The sequence below is a fragment of the Hemitrygon akajei genome, chromosome 3 (assembly GCF_048418815.1).
Source record: "Hemitrygon akajei chromosome 3, sHemAka1.3, whole genome shotgun sequence".
Classification (NCBI taxonomy): domain Eukaryota; kingdom Metazoa; phylum Chordata; class Chondrichthyes; order Myliobatiformes; family Dasyatidae; genus Hemitrygon; species Hemitrygon akajei.
In genome coordinates this window covers 168,082,557-168,095,360 of record NC_133126.1, presented here as the reverse complement: position 1 = coordinate 168,095,360, position 12,804 = coordinate 168,082,557, and the positions used below count along the sequence as shown (strand labels likewise).

General features: G+C 37.2%; 1 protein-coding gene across 4 annotated transcripts in view; it reads left to right on the top strand.

Moving 5' to 3' along the window:
- fxr1 (FMR1 autosomal homolog 1) overlaps positions 1 to 9,953 on the top strand; it is a 76,602-nt gene extending 66,649 nt beyond the window's left edge. Inside the window, exons 14-17 of one of the 4 annotated variants that reach the window (XM_073041250.1) lie at positions 316 to 525; positions 659 to 754; positions 4,981 to 5,048; positions 8,907 to 9,953. In XM_073041250.1, the coding sequence (XP_072897351.1) occupies positions 316 to 525; positions 659 to 754; positions 4,981 to 5,048; positions 8,907 to 9,059 (527 nt within the window). In that variant the 3' untranslated portion in view covers positions 9,060 to 9,953. Of the gene's footprint in view, positions 1 to 315; positions 526 to 658; positions 755 to 4,950; positions 5,049 to 8,906 lie in introns of all 4 variants that reach the window. The other 3 variants (XM_073041249.1, XM_073041252.1, XM_073041251.1) reach the window with 3 other exon arrangements.
- Positions 9,954 to 12,804: the final 2,851 nt, after the last annotated feature.

Genomic DNA, 12,804 nt, shown 5'->3' with positions numbered 1-12,804 from the left:
TCCTTGGGATAATTGTCTGAACATTCTGTGCCAGTGATAAGCTGTTTCTTCGCCACTGTACGTGCTGGGAAAAGAGATCTCTGTTATTCACTTGGATCACTTGATGCTCTCTTTTACTAAAGTGCATTTAATGTTGTAAATGGATTGAATTAATTAGAAGTTTGTGGTTTGTGTCAAGGGCACATTTTGTAACTAATAACTTGCATGAACTATGGTACAATTATAAATCAACTTCTCATGATCACCTAAGACACCAAATGGACAGATAATTTAAATATTTAAAAACAGATTGTTAACAATATTTTTTTTTCTTAGTGTTCAAGGATCCAGATAGCAATCCTTATAGTTTGCTAGATAATGCAGATAACACAGAAACGGACCAAACAGCAGACACTGATGGTAGTGAATCTCATAGCAGCTCAACCCGCCGCAGGAGGTCACGTAGACGAAGAACTGATGATGATGCTACCATGATTGATGGAATGACAGAATCAGACAGTGCTTCAGTTAATGAAAATGGTTTGGGTATGTAAATATCCAACTTGTATACTATTTCAAAAGAATATTTGTCAGATTAGTATTTAATGAATTAACTCCATGCATCAGACTACTATTGTAAATAAAACATTAAAGAGAAAGCCTCCCTCACCCTTTACAGATGATAATGAAAGGAAGCCACAGCGGCGTAATCGCAGCCGCAGGCGTCGTTTACGTGGTCAGATTGAAAGCTCTCTGAGTAGAGACAACCAGCCAGGTAATGCCTAAAATTAGCATGTTAGGGTGTTTGGAATATTAACATTTTACCATATTGCAGATCATCTAATAAACTTAGTTTAATCAGCATGGTTTCAAAGGCCTGCTGCTTATAAATAATAAAATTGTTTTGAAATTCTAACACATTTAAACTTTTTTATACCGTTGGGGGGGGAGAAAAGGCAATTTAACAACAAACTCATGGGGGAGAAAAAGAGGAAAAACTAGCATAGATTTGCTAATTGCTTTATAAATAACCCAGCTGTGAACTTGAGATCACCTGCTATGTTGCATATTGATGCAAGATGCAAAAATCACTGATTTTGTTTTTGAGATTTGAACTTAAAATTATGTTTTTTAAGAGAGTCGCCAGTGTTCTGAAAAGTCAAAGTTTCCAGATAGATCAGATCTTGGATTTTTGAATCTGTACAGTATGAAAATCTCAGGTCTTCACTTACTAACTGCCAGCTTAAATGCATTGTATGACAGTTGACTTCAGTGCTAGTTTGGAAAAGGTAAATTGAAAGCCATCCAGCTTGGGCCAAAACTGAATGGGCACATAATTTAAGTTTGAAGGCAGTGGAAGAATTTTTGTTCATGTGATAAAGGTTCTTACCTCAAATTTAAAATACTGTAGGTAAGTTAATTTTAAGGATATCAAGCAATATTGCTCACAGATTGAAGTGTTGAGGTTCATATTGTAAATAGCAGAACAAGTTGAGGGGCTGAATGGTCACCAGTTCATTGTTGCATTTAAACGTATTAAGAACTAGTAAGGTCTGTTTGCCTATATTCTCTTGGGTGTTTTCAGACCTCATAGGAAATGGTAATAAGAATAGTTGATAGGACTTGGGAAAAATCTTGAGACATCCTTTACAACAAAATATATTTTTTTGTCACTGTCTCTAGTTAGGGAATCAGTTTTATCACTTTTGCCATAATAGCATCTTAAAACGCTACATAAATTACAAACGAGAAAATCTGCAGCTGCTGGAATTCCAAGCAACATAAACAAAATGCTGGAGGAACTCAGCAGGCCAGGCCTATGAAAAGAGTACAGTTGATGTTTCAGGCCAAGACCCTTCAGCAGGTCTGAACTATATAAATTACTTTTTGTTTTCTTCCATCCCATCCTGGTAGTCAAGATTGAGAATGTATAATAAATAAGTGGTTACAATTCTCAGTGAAACTTGGACAGAATATGCTTCTGCACTTTTTGTGCCAGTGAAAATCCAGCCTATATAATTTAGCTGGAATGTAATCTGCACTACTATGTGCTTTCTCATTTTAGTGTACTTAGTGATTTTTTTTGTCATTTAAAGCAAGATAAATTACTCAATAAAATATCTGACAGCAGTAAGCCTTGTAATCTCTTGTAACCATTCACAGTATTGGTAAGTGGTTTTTTCCCCCCTTTGGATGCTTGAATATGTAGTCTTGCCACAGGAGTCTCCTCTTCAGGCTAAAGTTATGTATATTTCCATTCTTTCCTCATCTCAGTCATTGACAGTAACAATTAACTTTGTGGCGTTGTATTGCCTCCAGCAATTGAATATTTCTACTTTGTGTTTTGCTGACCAGAATTGGATCTTTATATTGAAAATACAGTTTGTCCAGAGTACATTTATTGTTTGTTACTGACTTTCTATCTTTGTGGTTCACATCATTGTCTTTGGCTGCTGCTAAGCATTGGATGAGCAGGTTTAACATTGAAATTGAAGTACTAAAATTTTTACATCCCCTTCAGCTTCATCATTGATAATTTCATTTTATGTCCTTGTGTCACTTTTATTGTCATTTCGACCATAACTGCTGATACAGTACATAGTAAAAATGAGACAACGTTTTTTCAGGACTACGGTGTTACATGACACAGTACAAAAACTAGACTGAACTACATTAAAAAAAAACAGAAAAAAAACTACACTAGACTACAGGCCTACCCAGGACTGCATAAAGTGCACAAAACTTGTATAGAGGATAGGAAATATCATTTTATCCTGCTTGCAAATTTAAATGGGGGTGGGGGAGGGTTTAGAATTTTGCTTAAGTTGGCAATGTAAAGAATTCTCTCTGACAAAATTACTGTGGTGTAAGTAATGAGGTGCAAGAGGGAATGGTAGAAGCAAGAACAATTACAGCATATAAAAGACATTGGACAGATTTAGAGATATGTGGGCCAAACACAAGGAGATATCAGTTGCTCGGGTAGACACCTTGGTCAGCATGGGTAAGTTGGGCTGAAGGGCATTTCAGTGCTTTGTGACCCTATGGATCTCTGCCGTGGATGGTCCCAAGCCCAGCTGCAAAAGGAAGGTTGGGTATGGGTTTAGTAACCCCGTCCCTTAAAATCCCAGTGCTACAAGACACACCAACAGAAGCTCCAAAGATCTAATTCCTGGGAGACAAAGGATCTTTGAAGATGGGCTACACCTGTGGGAAAACTTGGAAGACTGGCCATGGATAGATGACTTTGGAGAGCTGCTGTTGGCGGCCTATGCCCCAGTAGGGTTGATGGGCTTGAGAAGAAGAAGATGATCCTTCGGAGTAACAAAATTTTGAATATTTCTTTTGGTGGTTTGAATTATGCTGTGAATTGACCATTTCAAAGATGCAGCCAAATGCATTTATATTTGTAGTGGTTCTATTTGCTGTCTTGGAAAGGCAACTTAAAATGATTGTATTACAATAGCTTGTTCAACAGATTTAAGTAATTTATATAATCAATAACTGAAGTAGTCAAATTACTCGGATTCTATTTTCTAAACTATTTAAGCTTTAACTGCATGGTAATATTTTATATTGCTGAGTAGCAGCTAGAGCTCATCTGTGATGCAAGATGTACATTATTCAAAATCTTCAATGAACCTAAATATTTTATACACTTCATTCAAAGTGGCACAATCAACCAAAACTATTTTTTAAGTGTTAAAATGATTTACTGAAGAATTATACCTTGCTTTAACTAGTGGTCTGATTCAGAAAGCATCAGCAGAGAGAGAAACATATGAACAGTAAAACTGAAGACTTGATTCAAAACAGTTTGGTGTTTACATGTTTTCTGAAATTTATCTTTTTATCCACAGCAATGGTTGCTCTATGAAATGCAATGTAAACTATTGACAACTTTTATAATTGAGAAATGTCATCCTGAGCAAAAATTTAGTGGCCGTATCTTTAACAATTTTTGTTTGTTTTTGGAAGCAGTCTTTAAAACCTAGATTATTTTCAAGAAAGCTTAACTGAAGCCAAATTGGTCTTGTTTTGAGAAATCACTATAGAGGGAGAATAGAAAATAGAAACACCCAGCATATTTTGACAGTGGTGAAAGGATTAGAGGTTTACGCATGTTTGGGGGGAAGAATGAGATTGAGGATTAAGCTGGAGGGTGGGATTATGGTAGGAAGATGATGGATAAACATACAGATGTACTGGTGATGGTTTGATTGACCAAATGGCCGATTCCTTTACTGTAACGGTCCTACTTAAGGTGCTAATGATTTAGTATTACTTCCAGTACACATAAACACCTTTGGGAGATGTATTTTAGCTGGTTTAAATGTTATAGAAACATAGAAAGCCTACAGCACAATACAGGCCCTTCGGCCCACAATGCTGTGCCAAACATGTACGTACTTTAAAAATTACCTAAGGTTACCCACAGCCCTCTATTTTACTAAGCTCCATGTACCTATCCAGGAGTCTCCTAAAAGACCCTATCTTATCATTATGTTCAAAGGAGCAGATAGAATAAAATTAAATCTGAACTATCATAACAGATTATTGTAATCTTTTGTTATAATTTCATGTACAAATGAGTTAGAATCAGTGTGATTTTTTTTTTAAATTGCCACCAAAACTCAGTAAACTTGGGATGTTTAAGTCTGGAAAATGGTATGTTCAAGGTTGATAATCATTCATTTATTTGGCAGTTACTTGAACTGGTACTGAATTTGGGAAAAGTGCTGATTAAGGTCATTGTAGTTAAACAAACTTGCTTTCTTTACTGCCTTTTCTGTGGTCTCTCAATCTTTGATTAATTTAGAATATATTTGCAAGGATAGTATTGTATATAATTTTAAAATATCTTTAGACTTAAAACTGTTGGCTGAAGATGCCTGTAAATTTAACCGATGCAAACCATTTAGGGGCATAAAGAATAATTTGTAAAGAGCTTTTTTTTTGTTTTAATGGCAGTAACTGTAGCTGATTATATATCTCGAGCAGAATCTCAGAGTCGACAAAGGGTCCAGCCGAAAGAGAACCTTGCAGCCAACAAAAAAGCAGTTACTTTGGTAAGAACTTGAACGAAATTTAGAGGTCTGATGACCTAATTGGTCCTCATATAAATGTGGTTACTCTGTCAACATGCACTGAAATCTTAATAAGAAAAGCACAGCTTTAACATATACTGTTGACAGTTTACCTCTTGATGACCTATCAGGAATGAAAATTGCCCATTTCAGTCACTTAGATCTCCACATTAAACATTCCAAAGTAAGGTATTCCTTGTTCATGGGGAAATTTCAGTGGTCCACGTAATGCTGCTTAACCCCTTAGTTCTGATTTCAGAAAATCTTATTGAGTGAAGGACATTTGACCATTTCCTCCTCAACCCTTCCTATTATAGAATTGTTCTTCTCTTTCAGTGGAGTAAAGGAAATTACAGTGGTATGAGAGAGGAGTTGGCCAAATGCTGGCAGAGATGGCATGAGTTTCTGGGGAAAATGAAGGTGTTGCAGGATAGATGTGTTCCAAAAACAAAAAAAATACTCAAATGGCAAAATAGTACAAACATGGTTGACAAGGAAAGTCCAAGCTAATGTAAAGACAAAAGAGAGGGCATATAACAAAGCAAAAGTTAGGGGGAAGATAGAGTACTGGGGAGCTTTTAATACCCTTCAGGCTGCAACTAAAAGAATTAACAGAACGGAAAAGATGAAATATGAAAGCAAGCTAGCAAACAATATCGAAGTGGATAGTAACAGCTTTTTTCAAGTATGTTAAGAAAATAAAAATAAATAGACGAGATGAAAGTGGATATAGGACTGCTAGAAAATGAGGCCGGGGAAGAAATAATGAGGGACAAGGATATGATAGATGAACTAAATGAGTATTTTGCATCAGTCTTCACTGTGGAAAACACTAGCAGTGTGCCAGATGTTGAAGGGGTGAGGAAAGAGAAGTGAGTGTAGTTACTATTAGAAGGGAGAATGTGCTCAAAAAGCTGAAAGACTTAAGGGTACATGTCACCCAGACTGGATGAACTGCACCTTAGGATTCTGAGGGAGATGGCAGTAGAGATTGTGGAGGCATTAGTAATGATCTTTCAAAAATCATTGGACTCTGGCATGGTGCCAGAGGACTGGAAACTTGCAAGTGTCACTCCACTCTAAGAAAGGAGAAAGGCAGCAGAAAGGAAATTATAGACAAGACGGTCTGAACTCAGTGGTTGGTAAGATGTTGGAGTCAGTTAAGGATGAGGTTATGGACTACTTAGTGACACAGGACAAGATGGAACAAAGTCAGCATAGTTTCCTTGAGGGAAGATCTTGCCTGATGAACCTGTTGGAATTCTTTGAGATTACAGGTAGGCTAGATAAAGGGAGTGCAGTGTATGTCATATATTTGAACTTTCAGAGGTGCCACACATGAGGTTACTTACCAGGTTAAGAGCCCATGATATTACAGCAAAGTTACTGGCATGGTTTGAGTATTGACTGATTGATTGTTCCACAGAGGTCGGTGTTGGGACAGCTTTTTATGCTGTATATCAATGATTTAGATGACGGAATCATCTTTGTTGCTAAGTTTGCAGATGATACAAAGATTGGTGGAGGGGCAGGTAGTATTGAGGAAAAACGTAGGCTGCAGAAGGGCTTAAGACAGATTTGGAGAATGGGTAAGAAAATGGCAAATGAAATACAGTGTTGGAAAATACATGGTCATGCACTTTGGTAGTAGAAATAAATGTGTAGATTATTTTCTAAATGGGGAGAAAACCCAAAAATCTGAGATGCAAAGGGACTTGGGAGTCTGTGTACGGAACACCCTTCAAGGTCAACTTGCAGGTTGAGTCAGTGGTAAGGAAGGCAAATGCAATGTTAGCGTTCATTTCAAGAGGTCTTGAATAAAAGAACAGGATTGTGATGCTGAGGCTTTACAAGGTACTGGTGAGGTCTCATCTTGAGTATTATGAACAGTTTTTGGCTCCTCATCTAAGAAAAGATGTGTTGGCATTGGAGAGGGTTCAGAGGTGGTTCACAATGATGATTCCAGGAATGAAAGGATTATCATACGAGGAATGTTCGATGGCTCTAGGTCTGTATTTGCTGGAATTTAGAAGGATGGGGTGGGGGTATCTAATTGAAACCTTTTGAATTATTAAAGGCATAGACAGTAGATGTGGAAAGGATGGTTCTCATGGTGCGGGAGTCTAGGACAAGAGAACACAGACTCGGGATAGAGAGGCATCCATTTAAAACAGATGCAGAGAAATTTCTTTAGCGGGAGGGTGGTGAATTTGTGGCATTTGTTACCACAGGCAGCTGTGGAGGCCAGGTCGTTGGGTGTACTTAAGGGAAAGATTAATAGGTTTTTGAGTGGATACTGAATCAAAGATTATGGGGAGAAGGCCGGGAAGTGAGGCTGAGGAGGGGAAAGGATCAGCCATGATTGAATGATGGAGCAGACTCGATGGACCAAATGGCCGAAGTCTGTTCCTATGTCTTATGGCCTTGTGTGTCAGTTTTTAAATTCAGTTTTGAAGTTTATTTTTACAAGTTTTGCTTCCATTGTAAATGTAAACTTCTGTGCTTCACAGCTGCTGATAAGGATGAATAGAGTTGAGATATGGATAGAAGACTGGTTGTTACTCTGGTTGGCAATCACTGCTGAGTGGTGTACCACAGGTGTCAGTGCTAGGCACAATCTACATTAAAGATCTGGAAGAGGAGACAGAGTGTAGTATATCTAAGTTTGCTGATGAAACTAAATTGAGTGGAAAAGCAAATTGTGCAGAAGATATGGAGAGTCTGCAGGGATATGTAGATGGGTTAAGTGAGTGGGCAAGGTCTGGCAGATGGACTGCAATGTTGGTAAATGATGTCACCACTTTGGAAGGAAAATGAAAGAGCAGATTATAATTTAAATTGTTAAAAACTTGCAGCCTGCTGTTATGCAGAGGGACTTGGGAGTGCTTGTGCGTGAATCACAAAAGGTTGGTTTGAGACTAGAACTAGGGGTCATGGCCTCAAGATTTGGGGGAGTAGAAGTGGGACAGAGATGATGAGGAACTGCTTTTCTCAGAAGGTGGTGAATCTGTGGAATTCTCCGCCTAATGAAGCAGTGAAGGCTACCTCATTAAATATATTTGAGACAAGGTTGGATAGATTTTTGCTTTGTAGGGGAATTAAAGGTTATGGGGAAAAGGCTGGTAGGTGAAGATGAGTCCGTGGTCAGATCAACCATGATCTATTGAATGACAGATCAGGTTTGTCGGGCCAGATGGCCTACTCCTCCTCCTATTTCTTATGTTCTAACACAATAGGGGGGAAAAACTTGTGGCCATTTCCTTTTTGCCTTGGTTCCATAAATTGTAGACATCACAACTTTAAAACTGTCATTAATATTTACTTTCCTGGTTCTCAATAACTTTACTATTTGTCCATGTATCCAATTACTGACTTGTGCTCTATTTCTGAACTCTTAAATGCATCATTTATTTTCCAATTCTATGTTTAATCTTAGGCAGTGATGTTTGAACCAATGATTTTCATTTTTTACCTTCAGGTAGAGCTATGTAGGAACTATGTTAATTGCATCCTCTAGTTAATTGTGCCCTCACAGCTCTTGACATTTTCTGACCTTCCTATAATTGCAGCAGTGGCTTTTCTTTCTGTTTTAAGTTGTCATTTCTGAAATTGTTTGAATCTTAGTTTGGCCCCTCAGTTGTATTGTTTAAAATTAGTAATACTGGAATTTAGTTCAGAGCTTCAGTGACTGGCTGGAATTCAGCACTGACCTATTCTGCAGCTAATGTTTCTGTGATGTAGAGGGCATAATTCGTAGTGATTGTGGAAGATTCAGATTTATTTGCAAAATATGCATCACGTCAGTTTTTCTGTAGCAATATTAATAATCCTCCTTTGCAGGTGCAAGACGATGTACTTGATGAGTTCTGTCCTGGCATCAAGACCGTGAATGGAACAAGCAATATTTCTGAAGCCTCTGCAAACAAGGCTTCTAATTCCAATGAGATCCAAAAAAGTGATTACCAAGGGGCTGTGGTGAATGGTGTTTCTTAAAAGTTATCCACATTATCGAGTTCTACATAAATTACATTTTCTAACAGTGCTCGTAAAAGCTTGCCAAAGATTGAGGAAGGACTGCTAGACTTTATGACGCACTTTTTTTCTAGTTCCTCCATACTGGAATGGAGATGGGAGGGTTCTTGAATAAAACACTTGTATGAATTTGTTTTTCACTTAGTTGAGTTCTCAATACATTATCAGATGTTGTGCCTTCAGACAGTAGATGCAAAATTAAGAGATAGCTGGTTGTAGGAATATGTTTTAAAACATACAAAGAAATTTCAGATTATTCTGGAGATGGAGATCACTGACATTTACTGTAATATGTTATGGAGTGAAGCATTGGCTGCTTTTTGTCAAGTTCTCCAATATGCAACCACTTTTTCAAGGAATAAAACAATAGAAAAATGCAGTTTCAAAATTTTGCACTGAATTGTAAATTTAACATTAGGGATACTAGTCTGGAAACTGGTCAATTTTACTAAATCTCTAAGTTTTTTAAATGCTGTATGTAGAGAAAATTGCAGACCACTGGAGAATACTTGTTTGCATCTATACATCTGCAGGGACAATGGGATGTTGATGGCAGTGACTATTTTACAAAGGGCTTGTTTGGTTTATTTATTAACTGTACAGTATTTAAAAATCAAGCAATGCTTTAAATATTACACTAAACTGGTTGTAGAGGTCATTGCCATAATAATCCAACTACTGTAAGATTAAGTTCCAGAGAGACAATTTTCCATGTAAACTACATTGGTTAGAGTGCTTAGAGTATTTTTATTTCGTTTTGGTTGATGTGCAATATGTTTTGTATGGACATAGTTGATAAATAAAGTTTGATCTTCCATCTTCTGACAAAATACAAACAAATGTTTTCAAATTTAATATTTCTGTATTACATTAATATTGCAACAAGTGATTTTCTATGTGCAAAACTGAGTTTTTTCTCTCAGAACAATTTAAGACACTCTTTCTATATACGCACATTGAACCATACAAAAGGGGAACTTGAAGCGGAACATTCTAGGATGAGAATGCAAGAAAATGGGGAATCCTGGTGTATTTTTGATCTTGTTGCTATAACTTTTGGGAATAGTAGATTTGTTAGATTGTATTCTGGCCACGGTTTAGGAATTTCCTAGTTCATTGTAGAGAAGTAGTTAGTAACTGATACACTCTAATAAGACAAAGGAAAATGTACAAATCCCTCATCTTATCCTGGCCTGTTTGAGAAAGAAACTCCTTGCATCTTTCTACTTTTTGTAACATACCTTCATATTCTGGTAATGAGGTGCACAATGAAAATTAATGGCAGTTAACAAACAATAAGTGTCTTGATATAGATGAGTTTTTTATTGAAATCTGAAACTCAGTCACCCATTTATTATTTAGAAAATTCATTAAGAATTTTGCTCAAATTAGTCTCTGTTTAATTATGGTTTCTGGCTATAACATGTGCTCTAATTCTTCCATGACTCATTTTTTATTGTATAGGTACCACACCCATTTACTTGGCATTATGTCAATGTATTTGTTGCCATAGCATTGAAGTGCAATGCCTATTGGATATACTTGCACTCCACAATCTGCATTTGCTCAGTGGAATGAAACAGTGAGAAATTTCTAAATTCTCAAACCACCATCCACAAATTAAACATTTTGGTCAACATAAGATGTTTCATTTGAATAGCATAGCTCCCCTCTCAGAAAACTATGTACCATGCTGAGATTTGGTTTTAGCTGAAGGATGAAGTTTGTTTACCTTGTGCATGGAGTCTGCTCTTTTATACAACTTGAATAACAGTAACCATTTAAAAGAGATAAATTAATGTGTTTCCCAGGTATGTTTTAATACTCAACAGTGAGATCTGATTTAATGCCAGGATTCTGCTCTGGGTGAGACTCTACTGCAAATGATGTCAGTATAATATACAAAGGAACTTGTGCTTAAGTGCTAACCAAAAACTTAGTAGTAGATTCTCTCTCAATTATCTTACTGCTGTTTTCAGATTTTGAAATATGCTGTTTAGTAATTGTTTCTGCTATTAGTAAGGGTAATATATTTTGACTTGGTTGGAAAACACTTTGGGGTTCACAAAGCCATGTAACCCTATAACTATTACTGATGCTTGGGCAACTGCTCCCACATCATACATCAGGTTAAACAAGTTCCTTTCCTTTCTCTGGGGCTTTAGTGTTCTATTTTACAATGACTATACTTTCCAATAAACTGCTTTTTAAATTTTATTGACCATCACCTCTTTCTAAATATTGAAGTGAAGAACATGTACTTCAAGTTTCTTTTCTAATTCATTGTATGTTCTATCTTACATTTGGAGTGTTTACAAATAATTGGAGTACTTAACTTTGATAACAATTGCTTATGGTGAACTATGTGTAATTTAACTTTTTGGAGAAATGCCTTGCATCAACAAACTCATTCTAAGAAGCTGTGCCCTGGTACTTCCTGTAGCAGTAATTAGTCTGAAGAACAAACTAAGGCTACATCCACAGTACGCCGCATAAATCCGTAACCGAAGCTTTTTCTCTTCGTTATTACCCTCCGTCCACACTAAAATGGCGTTTTCGTCTCCCAAAAACGGAGCTTTTCAGAAACGCTTTCCAGGGTGGGTTATTTTTGAAAACGCTGCTCGGGCAGATCAGTGTGGACAGCGTAACCGGAGACTTCTGAAATCACTATCAGACGGCAGCGCGTTATTTCATTGTTTTCTTGAACGCAACCTAACAATTTCAGAACAGACGGCAAAGACTGAAGCCAGAAGAGTTAGAAATGTACTCACCAAATACTTTGACCCATAACTTACTGAATAAATAAGTGAACTGTACTCACTTTGCCGTTTTCTGTCCTTGCTCGTATGAAGGTGGTTTACCTGTTTATGCAAGTACTTCTCTGACAAATCTAATGTGTAACAGCCTAATGTAACATTGTATGGAAATACAAGATAACACTGATGCAGACATGTTTTATACATTTAACAAGGTGTTTATTAATGCAACAGAGTTGGTCAGTTTTTCAATATTCGTTGTCAGCCGGGTCAATCTGTCATTGAACTCCGTTGGTTGCCGCTGTACGCTCCAGTATGTTTTTTTTAGTTTTAAGTTCTCCTGTGTAAGAGCCAACAGCTGTCCATCGTTTTAAGTTTTTCTAGTCTGTAACTACACAAACGCACACTTTTACAGCGAGATTCGACACCAAACACGTCGCTTGTTTTCGGTAGATGTGTCCTGCGCAGGAGATTCGCCAAAATCTGTTTGTGTGGATAGAGATATTTCCAAAAACGCATAGTGTGGATGTAGCCTAATTCAATGCTTGTATCAGTTTTTAAAATTTATGCTCTTACATATAGGCAGCTTTTATATTACAAATGAAGAAGAAGAAAGCCCTTACTCCAAGTGGAATTATCGGGCTGCCGTCGTGACAGCATTGTTTTTTAAGCAGGCTTTCTTATTTTTATGAGGCAGAGTTGCTAGCTTGACACTCAACCCAGCACGGATGGAAAACATGCAAGGGAGCTGGCTGGATTCGAACTTGGGACCCTTCGCTCTGAAGTCTGGCGCTGATACCACTACGCCACCAACTGGCCATTACAAATGAGAAAAGTCAATTAATTTTGTCATATTAGACCAAACATTGGAGTAGAATTAGGACTTTCAGCTTATCAAGTCTGCTCCAGCATTCAATCATGTCTGATTTGTTTTTAATCCCTCTCAACCC